Genomic DNA, 25,406 nt, shown 5'->3' with positions numbered 1-25,406 from the left:
GAAAACTACAGAAAGCTTTTTATCCATCAAAGTAGGGCCTTAGTTTTAGGCAGTCTGTTCCCTCTGCAGTAGCTTCAAGGAGGTAGTAGGAGTAGTACTTCAGTTACAGATTTGATATTTTCATATGAGTCATATTTTTCTATACTCTTAGGCTACGTCTACACTGGTATCTTCTTGTGCAAGAACTGTTTTGCGGAAGAATTCTTGCACAAAAAGTCTTCCACAAGAGTGTGTCTACACTGGCATGTGCTTTTGCGCAAGTGTCAATGGCAATGTGGATGCTCTCTTGCGCAAGAAAGCTCTGATGGCCATTTTAGCCATAGGGGTTTCTTGCACAAGAAATTTACGTTGCCCGTCTACACTGTTTTCTTGTGTAAGAGCTCTTGCACAAAAGGGCTTCTTCCTTGTGAGGAGAGAAATAACTCTTCTGGAAGAAGCCCTGTTTTCAGATGGTAGACTGTAGCTTTATTTGCGCAAGAATGCGCTTGCAGTGTAGACACCTGGCAAGTTTTTGCGTTCTTGCACAAGAAGTCGCCAGTGTAGACGTAGCCTTAGCGTAGTGACAAATCCCTCAACTTCATTATCCACATCCACCTTCTAAGTGCCTATTCACAGGCCCAGAACAGTAGGTTTCACACTTGGGCATCCAGCATTTGGGTTTTTTGTATTTGTCTCTAGTGTTGCAGCACCTCTTGAAGGTAGAGCTGGGCTGTTGCAGATACGTTCCTGCAGAGAACAGAACTAAGGAAGGGATAGAGGGCACTTGTGGGAACACAAGCTGCCCAGGACAGGATGCATCCCTTTTTTTCCTGACCCATGGGGCTGATTTCTAACACCTGGTCCTGACCTTCCCACAGAGGGGAAACAGCCATTAACTGCTCTGCTCTTGGATTCTTTCCACAGGTTAGCACACTCATAACTCCCCTCAGGGGATGATGCAAAATGCCTGCTAAGCATCATGCCCTGGGGATGCCTGTATTGGGTTGTTAGAATTTTTTGGAAGAGAACAGTAGGGGTGAGTACTTGGTTTAGAGACCCCGACTCTGTGTAAAATCCCAAGGAGTGGTTAAAGGTCTCCTCCTCGGAGGTCTGCTACATTGTTTCCTTCAGATTTGTTTACTCCTCCTATCTACTGATAGGCCAGGCCCAAAAGAAGTGGCACTTTTCTATACACCTACTTCCTAGCATGTGCACAAAGGTGATGGGACTAGCCCACTAGAGATGCTGGAAGGGTTGAACCACGCAGCTGCTTGTAAGTCAGACTGGAATCCTGCCTCCCTTTATTTTTTGTGCATCTACTGTATATTAGAGTTTGTGTGTCTGTCAGTGTGCTCAAGAACTTCTAAATGGTGAGAGCTAGGACCACCAAATTTACTAGGCAGCTTCTGCTTACCATCACTTAAAGCAAGGTCAGGGTTTGGTTGTGCCAGGACAATGAGATGTGCTTGGAATGGGATTGCTTCTCATAAAACCAAACAGAAAGGAGATAGAAGCCCCAAGCAAGTGAAAGGGGCTGGCTGGGGGCTCCCCCTTCCCAGGACTGCTCCAGCCCCACACATTGCACCCTCTAGAGAAGGTAGGGGAGCTCTTCTCCTATGTCAGGGAGCAAGGCAAATGTTCAGTTTGTTGCATTCCTCACTCTGGCTGGGAGCACAGAGGGCAGATGACTCTGGATCTGCCCCAGCTGGGGGACATGTGCCCCTCCCCCAGCTGTGCCCACTGGAGCTACCCTGGAAAGACTCTTCTCACTTGGCCCCAAGTTGCTGTGATGAGTGAGGGCCAGAGCTGTTCTCGCTCCTGAGGCAGCCTGCACAGTGAACCCCTCACCCCAGCCCCACCCACAGCAATGACTGAAATAAAGGAAAACAAAAATTGAGTTAAGGACCCGAGCAACACTGGGAAATCCTTCTACTATAAATATAAATCTGATTTATTTATCTTCCTTTGTCTCTTTCTCCCCTGAACTCCATACCCTGGGAGCCCCGCTGCACACACTGTAGCTTGTTCACTGACTCCTCAGGGCATCAGACCAGTTACCACTTTTTGGAGGCTGATGCTAGAGGTCACGCAGCCCCCAGTGGAGCTGAAGACTCCACCCAGAACCAGCTCTTTGGCCTGAGAACACTGCATCCTGTCAGCAGATGGGCAGACTGCCACACCCAAGTTCATTACCACGCAGGCCGCCTGCTACAGAGGAAACAGCACTGCCTCGTGGAACAGGAACACATGTCAAGTCAGAAAACTGTGGGTCTCCTGTGCACACCAGCAACCTCAATAAGGGGCTGGGCTGTGTGCTTGTGCAGTCACACTTTGGTGGCCAAGTGGATGATCAGCTCATAGGTAGCCATCATGATAGCTGTGTTGGGGATCTGGCGCATCATCTGGGCCAGGAGTCCTCGGTACAGAGCCAGGGGTCCCTCTTCATGGACCACCAGCCGCAGGGTCTGCACAAAGGAGCGATAGCGGGACCCTTCTTCTCGCAGCCGTGTCCGGATGACCTCTGGGAAAACAAAGGGATGTTAGAGAGCCCCTCTGCAGGCCAGGCTCCTCCCAGCAGGCGCGTGGGGGTGGGGGAACCTGCTCACCATGTGGGTATGCAATGCAAGAGGCACATGTCTTGGAGATGGCAGCAGCTGCCATGAGACCACAGAAATCACGGCAGTTGGGTGCAAATGCAAGGGCTGCGGGGAGGAGTGGCTGCTGCTCCCTCAGCCGTTGTTTCAGGGCCTCGTAGATGACAAAATGGATGACTGTCTCAGAGACTCCAGCGTAGGAGGCACTGATTCCCCGGTAAAATCCCCGCAGACCCTCCATGCGGTACACTCGCATGGCACACTGTAGGGCATTACTGTGCTTCTCCTCTCTTGCCCTGCAGAGATCAAGGGGGATAAGAATCACGCATGCACACAACTGTGCCACTAGCGCTCAACGCGGATCAACCCTACATCCCCCACTCTGCTAAAACTCAGCCCTTCCTATTCCTGGGTACCCCACAGCTATGTTGGGAAGCTCATTAACATCGTTTACTTTTCCACAGTAGCCTGGCAGCACATGTTCTGTCAGGAGGTCCCAGCCAGCCCCATGCAGTCTGTGTTACACGTGCCTCCTTCCTTACCGGGCTTCCAGCTGCATCCGGGTTTTCACCAGCCAGATGGGATTGGTGAGTGTGGCAGAGGTGACTCCTAGGGAGTGGAAGGGGAAAGCTCAGAGGTCTGCCAGGCACCGGAGAGGGGACACAACAGTGCAGACAGCTTGTGGGGAGTTCGCTCTTTGAATGCTAGTTAATCTGCAGCTCTTATCAATCTGGACCCAGTTCAGGTTCATAGTTAACTGGTTGACCAGTTAAATGGTAAGCCTCACCCTTCATAGGTAAGGCTTACCAGGTCTGCTGCAGGCCAGCCCCCCCACCTACCCAATTTAATCTGTTGACTGGTTAAACTTAATGTTTAATCAGTGAACTAATTAAGTGGGATTTAACATCCCTAGTTCAGGGGTCCTTTGGAGGTGAAGAGCTCTAAGGAGAGGCCTGTTGGGCTCTGCTTTCCCTTACTGGGGCCACCCGTCTGTATCTGGCAATGGTGCAACCACTGCTGGTAGGAGACTGATACATTGGAATGTACTGGGAGAATGAGGGCTCAGAAAGCCTGCATTACAGTGAGAGACTCCAGGAGCTCAGTCTGGTAAACTAACAAATAGAAGGTTAAGGGGTGACTTGACCACAATGGGGAACAAATATTTAATAATGAGCTCCTTAGTCAGGCACAGAAAGGTCCATCGACTAGAAATGGAAACTAGACAAATTCAGATACCAAGTAAGGTGCACATTATAAATGATCTAAGGCCTGCGTCCTACAGGTCAGAAGAGATCATCACAATGATTATAGCCTCGTTTTGTGCCTGGAACCAGAAAGAGGGAGGCTGAATCTGGAGGGAGCAGCAGGAAGCAATGAGGTCTGCTGAAGGTGGAGGGTCTCATTAGCAAAAGGGAAGACAACAAGAGCAGGAAAGGCAGCAGGACTGCTGAGCTGGTGTGTGCGGGTCTCCTCTAGGGGAGACCTCCTGTAGGGAGTCTTGTTTTCCAAGGCAATCAAAGACCTAGGCCAATGATACTCAGACTGAGGCCTGCAAGCCACAAGTGGCTCTTTAACATGTCTCCTGCAGCTTTTTCCAGCACATAGTATTAAAATAATGCACTTTAATTATTAACCACTTGCAATAAGTTTGCACTATGTCATTAACCAATTACCATTGATAAAATGCTAAGGTCAGTCATTTTGCTATGAGAAATATATATAAAAAATATAAAAACTACGTATTTCCTGCCATCCTGTTTAAATATGACTCGGTAGCAGTCTAGCAAATGAAACAATGAAGCCATAGGACTGACTTTTTGGGTAATGCTGATTGCTAATTTGGCTCCTGACCCTGCCTAGAGCAGACACTGAGTGGCTGATGGACGTAAGGTGAATTAAGACAGAGGACTGTTTCCTGTTGAGTTTTACTGACTTAGGAAACTACTGAGCAGGATGGGGTGGGAGAAAGCGCATCAGCAGGGCTACTGAAGAAACGAGGTGATTACGTGAATGAGGACAGTCAGAGCAGTGGCATCAGAGAGGGCCCTCAAGCTAAATGGGCCCACTGGCCTAATCCATCATGCAAGAAGCTCACCTGCACAGACTGCCGAGAGCATGTGAACTTTCTTGGACTCGGGTACGAAGACAACATTGAGCTTCTCCTTAGCCCCGGCATAGGCAGCAAAATAGATGGCCCTGGTTGGGGAGAGACGCACACTTGGAGTGAAAACTCACCCAAGAGGAGTAGCACTGATGTGAAGACAATGAGAGGCTGGGACCAAGGTCACAGCTGGGGGTGAATAAACAGACTCTGGGATGTGGAGGTAAATTGGGGAAATACTGAAGAGGCGAGCAAGGATGTGGATAAACAGAAAATGAGAGGCCAAGATCCATGTGGAGGAAAGATCATGAAGGGACTTTGCCTTCACATAACTTACGCCAGACAGACCCTGCACTGAGGATGCCTCAGAACATCCACACCTGACACCAGGTGCCACCCGCAGCCTCACAGGCCATGTAAAGGGGCCTCCATTAAGTGCCCCCATGGACAGTATCTGGGGCCTGGACACAGTGGGGACTGACTGATAAGGACCTTGACGGGTGTGGCTTTGTGAGGCCCTGTTGGAGAGGGGGAATGTCCTCACTACGTGATTCTTACCTGGAGGGGGCAACTCCAACCAGGTTGGGACCCAGGCCTCGGAAGAGGGAGCGGATCCCTTCCTTCTCTAGGATGGCCCTGTGCAAGAAAGGAACAAATCAAATCAAAGGAGGAATGGGACCAGTCTGCCAGTTCTCCTGTTCCTCCTGCCCCTCACACTGCTTTCCTTTCCTCTTGGCATCTCTCCTGGCCTCCTTCCTCCCAGCCCCAGAAGCTGCCTCAGGACTCATCTTCACATCAGTGCAGCACCAGCACAGCAGAGCCACTGTTGTGCTGTAGTGAAGATCAGGGGTGGCCAACCTGCGCCTCTGGAGCGGCACACGGCTCTTCAGAAATGAGTGTTGGGCTCCTTGCACAGGCACTGACTCCGGGGCGGGAGCTACAGGCACTACCTTTCAAATTTGCCAGTGGGGGAGGGGGTGCTCACTGCTCAACCCCCAGCTCTGCCCGAGGCCCTACCTCCACTCCGAATCTCCCCCAAGCCTGCTGTGCTCCTGCTCCATTCTCTTTCCCTCCAGAGACTCCTGCATGCTGGGAAACAGGGGCGTGCTGATCAGCAGGGCTGCTGGCAGGCGTGAGGCGCTGGGGACAGAGCTGACAGGGCTGCTGGCATATTACTGTGGCTCTCTGGCAATGTACATTGGTAAATTCCATCTCCTTTTCAAGCTCAGTTTGGCCACCTTGATGAGGATGTTACTATGCCAACAGCAAGAGCTTCTCCAATCTACCTGCATCAATAAAGCTGCTGCTTCTCCCAAGAGAAGCTCTCCCACGGACACAGTGCTGTCTACACCTGGGTCAGGTTGGTATAACTGTTCCTCGGGGTGGCCTTTTCTCACCCCGGAGCAGAGTAGTTATACCATATAGGGCTGTAGCGGTGGTTCTCAACCCATGTGTGCTACTGGCTGCTCAGACCACACAGCAGGGTCCAGGTTCACCCCTTTTCAGCAGATGAACAAATAAATCTGAACACTACCACCCAGATGTTCAGTTGAGTCAGATGCCTCTTCCCCAGGCCACAAACCCTTTCCACCCTCTCTGGGCTGCAGCTTCTCCTGTAGCCCCCTCCTGGACTCAGCAGCTAGTTAAGTGTTGCTGGAGCAGAGCAATAGAGGGGGGCTTCTGCCCACCTTCAGCTGACCCGTCAGCTGATTCAGGCTTATGGGGCTCAGGCTGCGGTGTAGACACTCCAGCTGAGGCTGCAGCCTGAGCTCTGGGACCTTCCCACTTCACAGGGTCCCAAGCACAGAGTCCAGTCCGAAAATGGACATCTAGATTGCAATTAAACAGTTCCGTGAGCCTGAGTCAGGCGACATGGGCCACCCCTGGGTGTGACTGTGGTGCAGACACACCCACAGAGCTGAGAGAGACATGATGTATGAGAAAACACACCCTGTGCCCTGATGCCTCTTCCTCTCTATGGCTTTCATCTCTAAACCCACTTCCACCTCTCACCTGTCTCCCTCGGCGTGCTCAGCTCTGACTCCCCCAGCCCGAACTACTGGGATTGCCAAGTTACACATGCGAGTAACCCTTTCCCCAGCTCACCTCATCAACTGGAGCACGCCAGGAGAGGGGAGGGCTGGACGCACAAGTCCCCCGCTCAGCCCCTGTAGCTGCACTTCAGGGAGGCAGAGAGGCCGCAGGGCCAATGAGGATGACTGCAGACGTGTCTTCACCACTTCCAGGGGACAGGTCAGGATGGCTCCAGCTGTGCCGCCACATCTGGGGAGACAGTGAGAACAGGCTGGAGTGAACAAGGGTCACTCCTCAGGAACTGGAGGCAGCAGTTCAGAGCTTGGCTGTATTGTTTTTCTGACGTCCAGGCCCTCTGGCTTTCCTCACACATGGCCTCTGACTCCAGCACTGATTAACATGCTGGCTCCAACAGCTCCTGGCCAGCCCTGCTGAGGTGTCAGCATTTGAGACAAGCCGAGTCCTAAGTCCATGGAGAGGACTCAAGCTCATGACCTGAGCACCGGAAAACAGTTCTGCTGCCCAAGACTTTCCTGACGGCGTCGGCAGCTGACTTGACAGCCCTGAAGAGGGTATAATCTGCAGGTCCCCAGAGCTGATTCAGTCCTGCATTAACTGAGTGCTCCCCAACTCTCTGAACCTCCTCCACAGGCCTCAGCTTGCCAGGGAGGAACCCTCTTTCAGTGGGCGGCCCATTTACTCCTGGGCGATTGCTGAAACTGTCACCAATGGAGACAGGTAATAACTGCACTTGTCCCATCAGTACTTGGGCTTATACCCATCAAACTCGTTTAACATACAAGCCACAAATTGCCACCAAATGGAAAGCGTTTTGGTCACTATTGGCCTGGGGCCAGACTGGACCTGGTGCCCTAGAAGAGAAAAAGGTCCCGTATTCCATTCTCCAGACAAGCCCCACAACGTAAGGCCAAACTAGAAGAAAAGGAAAACCACAGTTTGTTTGTCTATTCTTGGCCTTTGGCTGAAGGCCTGAGTCTAACATAACCAATCTGGCTGGTTTACAGTCCAAAAGATTTATTTTTTTACAGAGAGTAATTCTAGCTGGTGAACCTTGCCTTGAGCAGTGGAGAGTGGGGTAAGGGGACTTGAGGTGCTCAGTTAGTTCTTGAGATGGGATTTTTAAGTCTCTTTCTCTGACTATCTCAACACTTTGCCCTCCACTGTGTGTCACAAAGGACATGGAGGATAAAATTCTGACCAGAGGCCCTGGGGAGAGAGGCACCATGATAGGTATTTGAGGTAACAGTCCAAGAGATGTGACTATTCAATCTGACAATCAGAGAGGAAAAGTTATTCAAAAAAGTCAAGATCTGGGTGTGGGGAGTTTCAGGCCTGTTCTAAATGAAGAGTTTAGGTCAAATTTGACCGCATTAGGCTGATTTTCTAATGAGTCCACACCATTAGGCCTTTTCCGGACACTAAAGTCAATTTTAATACTCCTGCTTTTCTCATGGAAAAACGGTAAGTTCGATCTTGCATTGTCGACTTTAGGGAAGTGCAGCACTGTGAAAAGTCAGTGTTCTTTGTGTCCCACAGTAGCCTGCCGTGACAAACTTTCAACTCTGTTGTTCTCCAGGTGCACAGGAAAAGCCCCGGGAACATGTGAATTTCATTTTGTGTGTGGCAGGTGTGATGAGCAGACCTCTGAGCAGGCAGCACACCTCAGCAGCACACCTGAGCATGAATGCCCAGACTGCAAGAAAGCACCAGCATGGAGTGTGCAGGAGATCCTGGACCTCTTTGTTCTGTGGAGGAGAGGAATCAGATCAGGCATAACTATGAAGCAGCAAAAGAAACACAGATACTTATGCCCAGATCGCACAGGGCATGTGAAAAAAGGATATGGCAGGGATGCCAGCAGTGCTGCATGAAAATAAAGGCGCTCAGGCAGGTGTGCTGGAAGACAAAGGAGGCAAACGGATGGTCTGGGTCAGCACCACAAACAAGTCGCTTTTCCGAGCAGCTGCATGTGATTCTAGGGAGGGGACCTGATCAACGTCCCAGGCGAGTCCATGGATTCCCTCTCACGACACTCCACAGGCAGCAGCATAGTGTGGATGGGGAAGAGAATGGTCAGTAGGTGAGCAGAGAATCCATTCTCATCGACAGCCAGGCGCTTTTTATGTATAACTTTGGAGGCAATCCCCTTCTCTCAGGATGTCTCGCTGCTGGGCACTGATGGCGGGGAGGGCACTTCTGGTGAGTTCTCATTTAAAATCAGGGCTACTTAACACACGGCACATGGCCCTTTTGCATGCAGCCCACGGTGCCTTGAGCCACTTCCTGGGCTGCTTGCCTGCCTCTCTGCTACCGGCTGGCCACGCAGGGGAGGGGCAGGCGAGAGGCGGTGGAGCCTTCCCACAAGCAGAGCCGCGCAGCATGGCTCTGATAAAAGCTGCGGTTGTGTGTGTGTTCGGGAAGACTGTAGCGAAGGGAAGGGGCAGTTGCCCCTGGGCGCCATGCTAGGGGGGTGCTGGGCTGGGGTGGGAGCAGAGCGCACATCCCCATGCATTGCGGCGAGTCAGAAATGCCTGGCGGACCACGTGCAAACTACAATCAAGTCTCCAAGGCAGCCAGGCCAAGCAGCAGGAACGGCCCACTTTAAGGTATGGTTACATGTCCCATATCGCCAGTGCCTGGCTCTGCAGGAGGGGATTTGGTTGGGGGGTGGACTAGGGGTGCCTGGCTCTGGGGGAAGGATGGGTGCATTGGGATAAAGCAGTGGGCTGGGGTGCCTGACTCTGGGGTAGGAGAGGGGCTATTTCAGCAAATATTGTACTGGCAGTTTTTGTTTGATCTGTTAAAATGGTGAAGCCAAAACAAAAAAATTGTCAATATAATGGTCTTCTGTTGATGTGTGTTTTAGTAGTTAAATTGCTGAACAGTCATTGCTTATTAAAAGTGCTGTCATATGGGTGGAAATCGGGTAAATACTGCATTGTATTAATATCAACAGAACTGACTTAAATGGATCCTGCATGTTGTGTAGTCTTGCTTTACTCTTTGTATTCATGCCCATCAGTATGAAAGAAGCTATTTGCATATATTTGAATACTTGCATATATTTGCAGCTGAGCTTAAGTTGCGGCCCTCGGCATGTGCTGTGGGTATCATTTGTGGCTCCCGAGGTTTCCAACGTTGAGTAGCCCTGTTTTAAACCATGCTGCAAGTGGGTTACGGCAATTGTGTGTGATCTTTGGTGTCTCCCCAGAACAGTTTAACAACGTGTCTGAAGATGGAGCGAGACTCCTCCCTGCACATCTCTACGAAGCTCTCAAGGTTTCTGGGGAGGCTGCCTTATTCTGTCCTCCACCAGAGGCCATCGCCTTTCCGCACCAAGCCTGCAGCAAGTGATCTGGAATCACTGCAGCACACAAAGCAGCACCAGACCCAGGTTTCTGGCCACAATCAGTCAGCACCTGCTCCCTATCGCTCTGTGTGATTCAGAGAAGACCGACATCGCGCATGGCAACCTGGATGGAGCAGGTTGGAACTGATACCACAGCATTGGAACTGATACCACAGCAGTACACTTCTGTTGCCTCACCCCCCAAAGCCTTGTTTGAGCCCTGGCTCAGCAACCAAGCCCAGACTCCCTGGCATCTGTTCGAGCCCCTGCCCTTCCGCCACGCCCAGACAACCTCCCACTCCCACCCGCGGGTTCTTGTGAGAAGGGAAAGTTACACTCTCCAGGTCAATGGGAGGTGAAACACACGATCTCCATGGGAGCCCCTGCCCCGCCACCACACCACTGTGCCCTCCCCACTCTTTGCAGGAGCTGCTATTTGCAAGTACTGTGTTGCACATGCTTTCAAAGCAGAAGAAAATAGCAAGCCCCAAATAGGGAAGTAAGAGGTTAACAGGTTACCCAGTAAGCAGGCGGCTTACTGGCTTGCTTACCACGTAACCACATTACTGGCCTGGCTGGCTGGACCCTTCCCACGGCTAGGGATGTTAGATAGCAGGTAACTGAATGGTCATGTAACCCACATGAAATTTTAGCAGTTAAATGACTATTCGATAGCCCCCAGAGGTGAGGCCGGCAGCCAGCTTGCTCCAGCCCCACTCCCGGGGAGCTCCCTGTTACCCTGAGCTGCTGCCTCTCTATCAGAGATGCGGGAGCTGATCCATGAGGGGAGCCAGTTTTAAAGCACAGGGCGGCAGCAGCACAGGGCGGCACAGTCTGAACTCCCCATGGACAGAGGCAGGTCCACAGCAGCAGCCCCTGTCCGTGGGGAGTTTGAAACTTCACAGACAGAGAAGCAGCAGCCTTCCCCCACACTTTTAAGCCAGCTTCTTCCAGCATCAGCTCCTGCCCCCCCCCTTCCCCACTGCCCTGTAGGAGGCAGCAAGGGGGGCAGGCGTGTCTGTGGAGCTCGCATGCACAGAGAGCCGTCTTAAAAGTCAGCTCCCCATGGCTTTTGGCTTCTGCCTGCCCCATGCACCCTCCATGCTGCTGCCTCTCTATCTGAGGTAGCAGCGTGGGGATGGAGGAAGGGGCAGGTAGATCTGGTACTCGGGGGGGAAGCCAGGTTTTAAGCCATCTCCCCATGGGCATCAGCTCCTGCGTCCCACTCCCCCCTCACCCCTGCTACCTGTGATAGAGGCTGCAAGGGGCAGAGGAGGGGGAGAATGCATGTAGTCAACAGGGTAAAACCATAAGCCCAGGCTTAAAAATTAATCATGTGATCATCTACACATTGAGATCCTTACCCATGGCAGCCCCTGCCACCTCAGGCTGGGGCAGGGCCGGGGGCAGGGCTGGAGGCAAGGTTAGGGCCAGAGCAGCCCTTGCCAGCCACAGCAAAGCCGCAGCAGCTTCTCCTACAGTCTCATCCTGTTACACTATGGACAGAGTAAAGACTGTTCCCAAGTTAACCGGTTAAATGCTAGGTTTAACATCCCTAGCCCTGACCTGACCCCTACCACACCTGCCACCAAACCCAGTCCAGCTGCTCCCTTAAGAGCTTTGTGGTGTACCTGCTGCATGGTGGGCACTGAAAAGCATAACTTTGGCCTTGTACATAACACATACCTCTTGTCTTGGACAGATTTTTTTTTTATGCTAAGCGACTGGGTTCTGAGCTCTACCATGTATTTCCTGTAAAGTCTGCCCTTCACTTTTGGTTATAGCAGGTGCAACAAGCAAGTTCCACAGCCTCCTCTCCCTAGAACACTGGAGGCAGGGGTGTGTGTGGAGGGAGTCAAGGGCAGCCTCACACTCGACCCTCCCCAGGGATGTGTGGCAGAACATAAAGCTGTCATTCTCACACCTGTGCAACAGCTGAACAGGGGGATTGTAATACGCCGCTTTCTCTTCTCCCCGCTCCCGAAACTCCCGCCCTGACCCTTTTCTGTCCCTGCTTCCTTGAGTTAGAACATAAGAACCAGACCAAAGGTCCATTTAGCCCAGTATCCTGTCTGCCGACAGTGGCCAGCACCATGTGCCCCAGAGAGGGTGGACCGAAGACAACGATCAAGAACTTTCGCTTATTAGTTTTAAACCTGCTCCCCATTAATTTCATTTGGTGTCTTCTAGTTCTTCTATTTAGGGAACTAATAAATAACTTTTCTTTATCGGCCCTCTCCACACCACTCATGATTTTATATACCTCTATCATATCCCCCCCTCAGTCTCCTCTTTTCTAAACTGAAAAGTCCCAGTCGCTTTAGCCTCTCCTCATATGGGACCCGTTCCAAACCCCTAATCATTTTAGTTGCCCTTTTCTGAACTCTTTCCAAGGCCAAAATATCTTTTTTGAGGTGAGGAGACCACATCTGTACACAGCATTCAAGATGTGGGCGAACCATAGTTTTATACAGGGGCAGTAAGATATTCTGGGTCTTATTTTCTATCCCTTTCCTAATAATTCCTAGCATCCTATTTGCCTTTTTGACTGCCGCTGCACACTGCGTGGAAGTTTTCAGAGAACTGTCCACGATAACGCCAAGATCTCTTTCCTGATTTGTCATAGCCAAATTAGCCCCCATCATACTGTACGTATAGTTGGGGTTATTTTTCCCGATGTGCATTACTTTACACTTATCCACATTAAATTTCATTTGCCATTTTGTTGCCCAATCACTCAGTTTGGTGAGATCTTTTTGGAGTCCCTCAGTCTGCTTCCGTCTTGACTATCCTAAACAGTTTGGTATCATCCACAAACTTTACTACCTCACTGCTTACCCCTTTCTCCAGATCATTTATGAATAAGATGAAAAGGATCAGTCCCAGGACTGACCCTTGGGGTATACCACTAGTTACCCCTCTCCAATCTGAAAATTTACCATTTATTCCTACCCTTTGTTTCCTGTCTTTTAACCAGTTCTCAATCCAAGAAAGGACCTTCCCTCTTATCCCATGGCCATGTAATTTACACAAGAGCCTTTGCTGAGGGACCTTGTCAAAGGCTTTCTGAAAATCTAAGTATACTATATCTACTGGATCCTCCTTGTCCGCATGTTTGTTAACCCCTTCAAAGAACCCTAATAGATTAGTAAGACAGGATTTCCCTTTACAGAAACCATATTGACTTTTGTCCAATAAATTATGTTCTTCTACATGCTTCACAATTTTATTCTTTACTATTGTTTCGACTAATTTGCCCGGTACTGAAGTTAGACTTACCGGTCTGTAATTGCCAGGATCGCCTCTACAGCCCTTTTTAAATATTGGCGTCACGTTGGCTACCTTCCAGTCATTAGGTACGGAAGCCGATTTAAAGGATAGGTTACAAGCCACAGATAATAGCTCAGCAATTTCCCATTTGAGTTCTTTTAGAACCCTTGGATGAATGCCATCCGGTCCCAGAGATTTGTTAACATTAAGTTTTTCTATTTGTTCCAAAACCTCCTCTAATGACACTTCAATCCGGGACAGTTCCTCAGATTCATCACCCACAAACGAAGGTGCAGATTCAGGAATCTCCCCAACATCCTCAGCCGTGAAGACTGAAGCAAAGAAATCATTTAGTTTCTCTGCAATGGCTTTATCGTCCTTGATTGCGCCTTTTATAGCTCGATCATCTAGGGGACCCACAGGTTTTTTAGCAGGCTTCCTGCTTCTAATGTACTTAAAAAACATTTTGTTATTTCTTTTTGAGTTTTTGGCTAGCTGTTCCTCAAAATCTTTTTTTGCTCTTCTTATTATATTATTACACTTGATTTGACAGTGTTTATGTTCTTTTCTATTTATCTCACTAGGATTGGACTTCCACTTCTTAAAAGATACCTTTTGTCCCTCACTGCTTCTTTTACATGGTGGTTAAGCCACGGTGACTCTTTTTTAGGTCTCTTGCTATGTTTTTTAATTTGGGGCATACATTTAAGTTGGGCCTCTATTATGGTGTCTTTAAAAAGTTTCCATGCAGCTTTCCGGGATTTGGCTCTAGTCACTGTGCCTTTTAATTTCTGTTTAATAAACCTCCTCATTTTTGTGTAATTCCCCTTTTTGAAATTAAATGCCAGGGTGCTGGACTGCTGAGGTGTTCTTCCCACCACAGGAATGTTGAATGTTATTATATTATGGTCACTATTCCCAAGCGGTCCTGTAATGGTTATATCCTGGACCTGATCCTGCGCTCCACTCGGACTAAATCGAGAATTGCCTCTCCCCTTGTGGGTTCCTGCCCCAGCCGCTCCAAGAAGCAGTCATTTAAGCCATTGAGAAATTTTATCTCTGCTTCTCTTCCTGAGATGTATCCAGTCAATATGGGGGTAATTAAAATCCCCCATTATTACAGAGTTCTTTATTTTGGTAGCCTCTCTAATCTCCCTTAGCATTTCAATGTCAGTATCGCTGTCCTGGTCAGGTGGTTGGTAATATATCCCTACTGCTAATTTCTTATTATTGGAGCATGGAATTACTATCCATAGCGATTCTATTGAACATGTTGATTCACTTAATATTTTTATTTCGTTTGATTCTACATTATCTTTCACATACAGTGCCACTCCGCCACCCAGCCAGCCTGCTCTATCCTTTCTATATATTTTATATCCCAGTATGATTGTGTCCCACAGATTTTCCTCATTCCACCAGGTTTCAGTGATACCTATTATGTCAATCTCCTCATTTAATATGAGGTACTCTAGTTCAGCCATCTTATTAGTCAGACTCCTAGCATTTGCGTACAAGCACTTTAAAAATTTGCCACTGCTTATTTGTCTGCCCTTCCCTGATGCATTGGATTCCTTTGTATGCGGTTGTTTGTCTGCTCTGGCCCATGGTTTGCCCTCTCCCCTCCTCTCTTTCTGACTACAGCTTAGAGAATCTCTATCAATGGATTCTCCTCTAAGAGAAGTCTCCCTCCGATTTACGTGCATCTCCGCACCAATCGGCTTTCCCCCATCTCTTAGTTTAAAAACTGCTCTACGGCCTTTTTAATGTTTAGTGCCAGCAGTCTGGTTCCACCCTGGTTTAGGTGGAGCCCATCCTTCCTGTATAGGCTCCCCCTCTCCCAAAAGAGTCCTCAGTTCCTAATAAGTCTAAACCCCTCTTCCCTACACCATCGTCTCATCCACGCATTGAGACTCTGAAGCTCTGCCTGCCTAGCTGGCCCTGTGCGTGGAACTGGAAGCATTTCCGAGAATGCCACCATAGAGGTCCTGGATTTCAGTCTCTTTCCTAGCAGCCTAAATTTGGCCTCCAGGACATCTCTCCTACCTTTCCCTATGTCATTACATGTACCATGACCACCGGCTCCTCCCCAGCACTACACATAAGTCTGTCTAGATGCCTCGAGAGATCTGCAACCTTCGCACCAGGCAGGCAAGTGACCACACGGTTCTCCCGGTCATCACAAACCCAACTATCTATGTTTCTAACTATCAAATCACCCACTACTAACACCTGCCTCTTCCTAACTGGCATTCCCTCCCCCTCAGAGGTATCGTCAGTGCGAGAGGATACCGCAACATCCTCTGGGAGGAGGGTCCCAACTACGGGATGGTTTCCCTCTGCTCCCATTGAATGCTCTGTTCCCCTGAGACTTTCATCCTCCTTAAGAGCACTGGGGCTCTCAGACTGGAGGTGGGACAGTACTACAGTGTCCCGGAAAGTCTCAGCAACAGAGCTCTCTACCTCCCTTAGCTCTTCCAGTTCAGCCACCCTGGCCTCCAAAGCCCGAACTCGGTCTCTGAGGGTCAGAAGCTCCTTGCAACGGATGCACACATACGCCACCCGCCCACAGGGCAGGTAATCATACATGTTACACTCGACACAATAAACAGGATAGCCCCCACTCTGCTGCTGGGCTACTGTCTCCATTTTTCTAATGAATAAGTTTAAGTATAAACTGGGAAACTTTTTAAACCTCTGGAATATAGATTATTCTAAGAGTTATGTTTTAAAGAAGGTCAGAAGTCACTAGTGCCCTCTAAACTCCCCCTCTCCAAACTCTCCTGTTAGCTGTTCTTGGTTGCTGAGTCACAGGCTTATATAGCTTTGGTAGCCCCTCCCCGTGACTGAGGCTCAGCCAATTAACAGAGGCTTCTAGATTTCAAACCTTTTAGAAGCTCCTAGAGAACTCCCTCTCCAAACTCTCCTGTTAGCTGTTCCTGGTCACGCTCCAAAATAAAAATTCATTTTTTCCCTAAATAAAAATGCATTTCTCAACAACAGTATCTTTATTGCTTCTGTTGCTTGGGGAGGGGGGCATACAGGCAAGCACCCTTAATGCAGGAGGCACTTTGTTAAGAGCATCACGCACGACTATCATATTGCCATCTGGCCATTCACAAAGCAGTTTTTCAAAGCCTCTTATTTCCAGTGCCCCTGAAGTGCTCTCTTTATTGCGTTGGTGTCTGGCTGCTCACAATTAGTAGCTAAGTGCTATCCCTCGGCCACTCATCCTAGCATAAAACTTTCCCCCTTACTGTCAGACATGCTGCACCCAGCAATGGGAATGTTGCTTTCACTTAAGGTCTGACCTCGTCAATAAAATGTGAAACCTTCTCTTTAAAGTCCAGAAGCACATTCTATCACCATTCTGCACTTGCTCAGCCTGTAGCTGAACTGCTCCTTTCTGCGGTCCACACAGCCTCTGTATCAATTCATGAGCCATGGGAGCCAGGGATAGGCCAGATCTCCATGGATCACTATTGGCATTTCCACATCTCTGATGGTAATTTTCCAGTCAGGGAAGAAAGTTCCAGCTTGCAGCTTTCTGAAGACACCCAAGTTCCTAAAGATGCATGTGTCATGAATTTTTCCTGACCATCTCACATTGATGTCAGTGAAATGGTCCTTTCCATCAACGCCTGCAATACCATTGAGAACTATCCCTTGTGGTTTAGGCAGTCGGGTGCCAAGGTAAGGATGTGAATTCCATCTATCGGCTCACCAGAGTTAGGGAACCGCAGTGCGGTAAAGCCATTCCCTAGGTCCTGCACATTTCCCAGAGTCACTACCCTTTGTAGCAGAAGGGTATTGATTGCCCTGGCTACTTGAATCCAGCAGCCCCCACTGTAGATTTACCCACTCCAAATTGATTCCCAGCTGACTGATAGATGTCTGGCATGGCAAGTTTCCACAGGGCTATTGCCACTCATTTATTAACTGTCAGAGCAGGTCTCCTTCTGGTACTGCTGTACTTTAGGATGGGGGGGAAAGCAATTCACAAACTTCCATGAAATTGGCCTTATGTATGCAAAAGTTTTGAAGCCACTGCTGATTGTCTATGCGGTCTTGACATAACTATGTGGTCCCACCAGTCCGTGCTTATCTCACAGCACCCAAAATGACATTCCACCATGTCAAGACGATTGAATGCCACCAAAATCTGCAAACTGCTTATCTCAAATGCTTCACAGATTCTTCCTTCTTCCTGTGGGCCCTGCATAGGCTCTGGACATACTGCAGCCTAAAGTGCAAGATGGTTGATTTGACTGCCAGAGTGCTTTGCTGCTGAATGGGTTCCATGCTTACCCTGCTATGGTGTCTGCACGGATAAATCCTGATAACAAAAAGGCACATGTGCAGAAATAAAATCTACCAGAACATCTATACCAAGGAGAGAAGCATGAAGGCAAAAGTTAGGAGAACTAGAATAGGCCTTGGAAGAGAAGCTTAATATTATAGGTATTACTGAAACACAGATGACTTACAAATCAACAAGATACCACACAGAAGTCAAGGGAAATGTGACTTCCAGAAACTTCTGTGACATTTTCTATTTTGCAGCTCCCAGCTGCGGGGGCATGGGACCTTAGCACTCTAAGCTCTGGGCAGGACCTCAGAGCTGCAGCAAGAATGGGTGCTGGTCCAACCACCTTCCTTCTCCGTCTTGTCACAGTTATTTTAGTAAAATCAGGGAAAGGTAACAGACTTCTGTGTTTTTTTTTGTTTATTGCCATGACTTGTCCCTTTTATTAAAAATAACCAGGAAAAAAATCTTAGCCTTAATCATAGTAGCTGGCTATGAACTATATGCAAAGGATAGATTAGGTGTAGAAAGGAGGGAGCAGGGCTAGACCCAATAGATTCCACTAAGATAAACTAGTTTGTATGGACCCAAATCTCAAGTTGTAAGAGCACAAATATACAAGCAGAGGGTCACTCACTGCCTGCACATCAAGAAAGGTTTTGAGTGCACAGCGGTGAGGGGGATCACAGGCAACAAAAATATTCCAATTGAACCACTGTCACAACAGGATATGGTTTAGAGATGCAATTTCTAGGTACTGTATAGGGATGTTAAAAGTCGTTTAATCAGGTAACCGTGTAAAATGTTAGCAGTTACAAGCACTACGGGCCTTGCACTATAAAACTTAAATAAGCTTCATACTGCAGGGCAGAATTTAATCAGTAACATTAACCGATAAGTACCAGCTTATCAGTTGCACAGTTAATTGGTTAAACTCTAACATCCCTAGTACTGTAAAGGATTGCTCCTTGCAATAATCAGTGCTGCAGCACACAGGAGGAGAGGCTATTCTTAACTTAGCTGTATATAACACATAGTTTATTCACATAGTAGCTGTAATTGAGTTACTTAGTATTAATGACCGCAATATCATGGACTTCAACATCCTAAGGAGAGGAAAAGTATTAGAACTAGCATAGTGATACTATACTTCAGAAAGGAAGATTTAAAAATACAAGTCAAGATGCTAGTCAAAAAGTACATAAGGTCAAAAGCAAAGAAATTAAAATCCTTAGATGAATTACAGAAGCTGGTTAAGCAATTCTGAGGGAGCCCCAAAACAAATGCAGATCTGTACATTAGTATGGCTAAATAGCAAGACTCAAGAGTAGGGCCCTACCAAATTCTTGGCCATGAAAAACACGTAATGACAGTGAAATCTGATTTCTCCTCTTGAAATCTGGTCTCTAGTGCATTTTTTCCCTATACAGATTTCATGGGAGGAGACCAGCGTTTCTCAAATAGCAGATCCTGACCCAAAAGAGAGAGAGGGAGAGTGTGTGCGTGAGTGAGAGACAGGTGTCACAAAGTTATTATAGGAGGGTTGCAGTATGCCACCCTTACTTCAGCACTGTCATCAGAGCTGGGTGGTTGGAGACTGGCAGCTCTTGGCCAAGCGTCTAGTTCTGAAGGCACGGCCACTGCCAGCAACAGTGCAGAAGTAAGGGTGGCAATACCATACTATACCATGCCTCCCTTATTTCTGTGCTGCTGCCTTCAGAGCTGGATGGCAAGAAAATTGAGGCCACTGAGTGCCCAGCTCTGCAAGCAACAGCACAGCCTTCAGAGCGGGGATCCCAGCCAGTAGCCACTGTTCTCTGGCTGCCTAATTCTGAAGGCACCACCACCACCAGCAGCATCACAAAAGTAAGCGTAGCGGTACTGTAACCCCACACACAACTTTGTGCTCCCTCACCCCAGCCACAACGCCTTTTTGGGGCAGGACCTCTACAATTACAGTGCTGAAATTTCAGATTTAAATAGCAGAAATCATGAATTTTTTTATTTTTAAAACCCATTACTCTGAAATTGACCAAAGTGGACCCTAAATTTGCAAGGGTTCTAGTCAACAGGTTCTCTGAGGGAGCAAAATGCCCCTGGCTGATGGGGTTAAGTATATCAGGAAAAAAAATACTAACAATAGCATAGCTCCAGAACTAAATGGGAATTGTAAAACAGTTCATAATTATGCAGAAAAGGCAGGAGTGGTCAAAAATATTTCTGTTCTGTGTTTGGAAGCAGGATAAGGTACTCTCCTATCGTTAGGATGAGAAATACCTTTCAGTCCTTTAGTAACTAAAGAGGGTGTTAAACTCCATCCACTGGAGACAAGAGTTTAAAAATCAACAGTCCCAGATAGGCAATTATTTTAGGATGCTTGGGTGTGACTTGATTATAGTATCCAGTACCTGGTATTTTCTCCCCATGAAGCTAAAAAGATCTATTTAATTTAGTGGAAAAAGGCCTAACAAGAACCAGTGGCTGGAAGTTAAAGGCAGATGAAAATGCAAATTAGAGCGAAGGTACAAATTGTTAGCAATGAGAAAAACAACAACAACAAAAAAAGCAGTGACCTAGAACTTTAAAGACTAACAGGACGGTTTATGATGTGATGAGCTTTTGTGGGGCAGACCCACTTCTTCAGGTATATGATCTGAAGAATTGGGTCTGCCCCATGAAAGTTCCATCACCTAATAAACCATCTTGTTAGTCTTTAAAATGACCGCTTTTTTGGTTTTACCAAGATCAGACTAACACGGTTACCTCTCTGTTACTTTTTAGCAATGAGAGTGATTACTCCCTGGTATCAACTACCAAAGGAAGTGATGGATTCCCAAACTCATGAGGTCTTTAAATCAAGACTGGATGCCTTACTGGAAGATACAATTTAGTCAGCAAGGGTTGAATACAGAGGCATCTAGGTGTAATGTTATGGTCATTACAATGCAGAGGTCAAATCGGATGATCCAAGGTCCCTTGTTATCTATAAATCAGTTAAGGACATTGTAAAGAGGCAATGTTGTTTCTTTGCATGAGTCTTCAACCACTGAAGGATGTTGGGGAAGATATCTATCCACACCTGCTCTTTTGTGATAAGAGAGCTGTGGCACTGCTAGAGACAAAGAGGAGATGCTGGAATAAACTGGTAGTCACCAGGAGTAGATGGTGAATCTATGAGTTCTGACAAATTTAATAGATTGCAACAAAGAGGCTGAGTTTGTTAACAGGAACATGCAATCTTATTAAAATCAGCTACTGTACTGGAGGGTAGCAACCACTGTACCAATCCCTGAAAATGGTGCTATGAATGACCCTGGAAATTACAGACAGTGAATCTTCTCTGCACCAGGAAAACTGACTGAAATCATCATTAAAAAAACACCATAAAACCTTCAGTGTGAACATAAGCAGGAACAAACCATTGCAGCATCTGCAAAGGAAAATGTATTATAATTCTTTGAATTTATTAATAGCTGATTAAAGAGAAAACTGGTGGATCTAGCTTTCAAAAAGCCTTTACCAAAAGCCCTCACAATAAGTTAATAAAGGAAAGCAAGTAGCATGGGGTGAGAGGTCGGGTTCTGTCACAGAATGTAATTTTTTTTAAAAGAAGTATAAATGGCCAATTTCCATCATGGCAAAAGGTTAAGAATGGTCTGCTTCATTCTACACTAGGACTGATATGAATTTGTTAATGACCTGGAAAGCAGGGATGGGTGAACAGTGAGGTGGTAACATTTGTAAACGATAATTATTTAGATGAGTCAAGACCAGAGAAAACTGTGAGAAACTTCAGAAGGACTTAACCAAGCAAGGTGAATAGACAAAACAAAAATAAATTCAGGCACGACAAATGCAAGACAAAACACACTGCTAGGAATCATATGACTTTATCCTATACCTTACTAGCTTCTCAACTAACTGTAGCCTGGATGTCCTTGTGGTCAATAAAAACCTCTGTTCCATGGGCAGTGGCAATCAAAAAGTCTAAGAAGATGTCACAATGTAGAGGAATGGGATTGAGAATAATAATGGAACTGCTCCAACACTTTACAAAAGCAACGGAATGCCCTGACATAGAACCTCTGGAAGATGACATAGATGAGACAGAGGTTCCTTCTACTCCATTCATCTGAAGAAGTGGGCTGTGCACACAAAAGCTCATGATACCGTCTACATGTTTTATTAGTCTATGAAGTGTTGCAAGGCCATTTGTTGTTTTTTAAGTTTTTCACAGATGAAACAGATAGGCTATAGAAATGGGGAGTGAAAATGGTGCCAAGAATGGAGAGACTTAGGAGGTGAGACTGAAAAGACTATCTTAGAGAGATTAAGAGGGGATTCAATAAAGGTATACTAACAAAGGGAATTAGATGGGCGGGAGGGGGGGGGAGGGGTACTCTTTACTCTCCCAAAGAAAATTGAAAACACTTTTCATCCATGCATAATCACCAGGAGCAGCTTTTGGCAATGAATTCACATTTCAAGAGTTTAATGAGATTCCATATAGAAGCTCACATTTATATGGATGAGAACTCCTATTACATCAGTAAGGATTAAAACCTCCAAAATTCTGGTCCGGGGGAAGAGGGTGAAAACCATGGTATTTCATCACTGCCCCTCTTGGGTTTCCTGCCTCTTCCTCTGAAACTACTGGTACTAGCCACTATCAGAGACAGGGCAGTGGACTAAAACTATTGGCTGGACTCAATCCGGTAGTTCTCATGAGATACAATTACTTACTATAAATTGGATTTCTGGATGTATAATATTTCGCTCTTGCTGGCACTAATTGGAGCATCACAAAACACTCACACCAGAGTATCAGCTACAATTTTGCTCTCTAGCATAAAAGGAAAAAATGAGATACAGAGGTGGAAAGGGACTTGCTCAAGATCACATTACCAGTCACTGACAGACTGGGGATTAGGTCACCCCCCCCCCCACCCATATATTACCATAGCTGAGAAGCAAAATCTTGATTCTCAACTTACAGACCCCCTTTCGAGCCACCAGTGACTGGATCCCATTCCCTCCTATAATTTAGCCAAGTGCAAGAGCTGCGACACAATTTAAAGAGGAAGATATGCAGGAATTTGTCCTTTATTTTGTTAATCAGAGGGTTTCTTAGGAAACAGCTGAGATGTCCCTGGACTGATTTTACTGAGATGATTCCTCATCTAGCTCATTTCCCAACTTCCCTCAACTTCTGCATTCCCACATTTCCTGTTGAATTCAGGTGGGGGACCTAGGTGGAAAAACTGGCCTACAAACTAAGCAACCTCATTCTCTGTCCATGCTGAGGTTCTATTCTATTCATAGGTGAGGATCCTTTCATGAGTACAGCCATATAAACTTGCCCAAGGCATCACATACATGTCTGATGTGACTGAGCCTGCACTTGAGACTAAAACAGAAGAGCGTGGGTCATGACTGAAGGGCATTGCCAGTAACCAGGGCATGAGGAAGGATAGACTTCTCTACACTGAGCCCTTTAGCAGCTACTCTTGGGAGCCAGAATATATGGAACTGGAATACACTTGGGAGGAAGTGCTACCTCTTGGCTCATGTGCTAGACACCAGGAGAATGAGGGCTAGAGAGATATATGCAGAAAATCTGGGTCTGGCGTGTCCCTGACCCAACCCTTGGCTCCCCTGAGAGGTGAGGTATACAGCAGCAAACACTGAAGGGGAGTAGGAGGAGAGTGCAATGAGAGAGTTGGGGAGACTGGAGACTCATGTTCCCATCTGACCCGGAGAATGGGCAAGGCACAGGTCTGGGGGAATACTGAGGAAAGATATATGGGATCTACAGCCCAGAAGTGTGGGAAACCTGGCACTCTGGAGGAGCAGCAGACAAATGCATGAGAAAGTATCACAGAAATGCAGAGCAAGGCAGAGGAATAGACCAGACAAGGGTGTACCCACAAGCAGGACTGGAGTCAGGCATATGGAGCTCAACACAGACAGAAGATGTCTATGCCAGAGACAGGAAAGGACATGTGGCACTGAGAGGAACTAGCACAGAGATGAAGAGCATGCCCCAGAATGAGGGCTGACAGGCTCAGGGGCACGCAGAAGGCACACTAAGAGCTGCACTGCAAAAGCCCCGCTGAGACAAGGAGAGGATCAAGGAAATGAGGTGACCGATACAGGGATGGACCCCACCCCCACAACTCAACTGATGGGACCATGACACGGCCCACAGCTGTGCAGAAGCAGGCAGGCAGGCCCTGCCGGGGGGAGCGGGGGGGGGGAGATTGAACACCCCAAAGCACAACGACGTCAGCAGCCCGGCCTGCAGCTGCCCGGGTGGTTGTGCTGTTAGGAAGGCAGGGAACCGGGCCTACGCTCCCCGGGGTCCCCTCCCGCATGGGGCTTTGCTCAGGCCGCCGGCAGACACCGCCAGATGCGCGGGCGCCAAACTCACGCCCCGCCCCCCGAGTGCCAGCGCCGCGCGTGCCGCAGCTGGGCCTGCGGCCTGGACCCGGGGGCTCCCCACAGGGTCTGGGGCCCCGCGCGCGCGCTCACCCTCCTGCGAGCAGGTGCAGCAGCATGCTCCGACAGGGCATCCCCGGCGCGCTCTGCCGCGTGGCCCGCGGCGCGCCTGGCTCCCGCCCCGCCGCGTGGCCCCCGCCTCCCATTGGCCGCCGGGCCGCTCCGCCGTGACGCGCGCGCCGGGGACAGCTTGTCCTTTGCCAGGTGACTGACGTGCGGGACTCGGGAGGGAGCCGCCCCTCGCGTTGCAGCAGCGCCGCCAGCTCGGGCGCCGGGCGGGGCCGGGTTGCAGGCGGCGCGGCTGCGCAGGCGGGGCGGGAGGCCCTGCGGAGGAGTCCCCGGGGCTGGCGTGGGGCGCGTAGCCAGCTCATGGGGAGGGGTGCGCGGGCGGCGGGAGGGGCTGAGGCGCTTATAAAGGGAAGGATCCAGCATGTCTGAAACGCCCTTGTATGGCTTCCCCGCTGCCTTCTCGCTTTCGCCTCCGAGTGAAACGTGCCTGTGCCTGTACCTGTTTTCTGTGTTTCAGTCTAGTCAAAGCTCTGGCGGGAGGACAGAGTGCAAGATACGGGGCTCTCGCTTAGTGACTGGTGATAACATTCTCACACTCTCTGTAGCACCGTCCATCCAAGAACTCTTAAGGATTCAAAAAAGCAATTAATTCGTCACAAATCTCATTATCTTTAATGTCAATGTGGGGAAACTGAGGCACAGAAAAACCCAGCTTGCTTTGTCCATGACCATGTATATAGCAGGGAAGTGAGGGAGATGGGTACAAAACCCAGGAATCCTAAATTTTGGTCCCCATGCTCAACTAGCTTTAGGAAAAGAAAATATCCACATACACATGTTCAAATCATTGTAATTTATGTCAAGAGGTTTTTTTTCTGGCTCTGAATAATAAAGTTAATGTACAGTTATGTCTGTTCTTTACTAGACCTAAACAGAACAAACACAAATAAGGTGCTGTGCAAGTTCTTGGTTTTTCTTCTTGTTTCTTTTGCTTTTTTTTTTTTTTGGTCTTTTTTTAAAAAACATTTCCTAGCAAGTCTGCTGCCGTGAAAAGTGTTTGTCACTTTTCAGTCTCCCAGCTAACTACTAAGTAAGTGGCTGTGAAAAGTGAAATTAACAAACATACAAATTTACTCAACCCTGGTAAGCCAGGAAACAAATTAAGCCCTGAACAGGGAAGTGAATGGGGAGGCAGCAGAGACCAGGGAGGAGGGTGTATGTGAACCCAGGGAACAGAGTCCAATG

At 48.2% G+C, this 25,406-nt stretch overlaps 1 protein-coding gene across 1 annotated transcript; it reads right to left on the bottom strand.

The window, feature by feature from the left end:
* Positions 1–1,903: 1,903 nt before the first annotated feature.
* Positions 1,904–24,343, bottom strand: LOC102463825 (solute carrier family 25 member 36-like). Its single transcript, XM_075903530.1, has 7 exons — positions 24,186–24,343; positions 6,781–6,957; positions 5,233–5,310; positions 4,669–4,769; positions 3,116–3,182; positions 2,586–2,869; positions 1,904–2,500 (listed from the first exon to the last, which is right to left on the bottom strand). The coding sequence occupies exons 1-7, from the start codon at positions 24,296–24,298 to the stop codon at positions 2,304–2,306; spliced, it is 1,017 nt and encodes a 338-aa protein (XP_075759645.1). The 5' UTR covers positions 24,299–24,343; the 3' UTR covers positions 1,904–2,303.
* Between the last annotated feature and the right edge of the window lie 1,063 nt (positions 24,344–25,406).

Source organism: Pelodiscus sinensis, chromosome 1, assembly GCF_049634645.1.
Source record: "Pelodiscus sinensis isolate JC-2024 chromosome 1, ASM4963464v1, whole genome shotgun sequence".
NCBI lineage: Eukaryota > Metazoa > Chordata > Testudines > Trionychidae > Pelodiscus > Pelodiscus sinensis.
Note: the sequence above shows the minus strand (reverse complement) of the source record. Positions and strands in the feature narration are given on the sequence as shown.

Bases quoted from the DNA above. Each gene is read 5' to 3' on its own strand.
- LOC102463825 (XM_075903530.1), bottom strand. From the start codon at position 24,298: ATGGGAGGCGGGGGCCACGCGGCGGGGCGGGAGCCAGGCGCGCCGCGG. The intron at 6,958-24,185 runs GTGAGCGCGCGC...CTGTCTCCCCAG, and splicing joins CTGCACCTGCTCGCAGGAGG to ATGTGGCGGCACAGCTGGAG. The intron at 4,770-5,232 runs GTAAGAATCACG...CTCCCCAACCAG, and splicing joins GTTGGAGTTGCCCCCTCCAG to GGCCATCTATTTTGCTGCCT.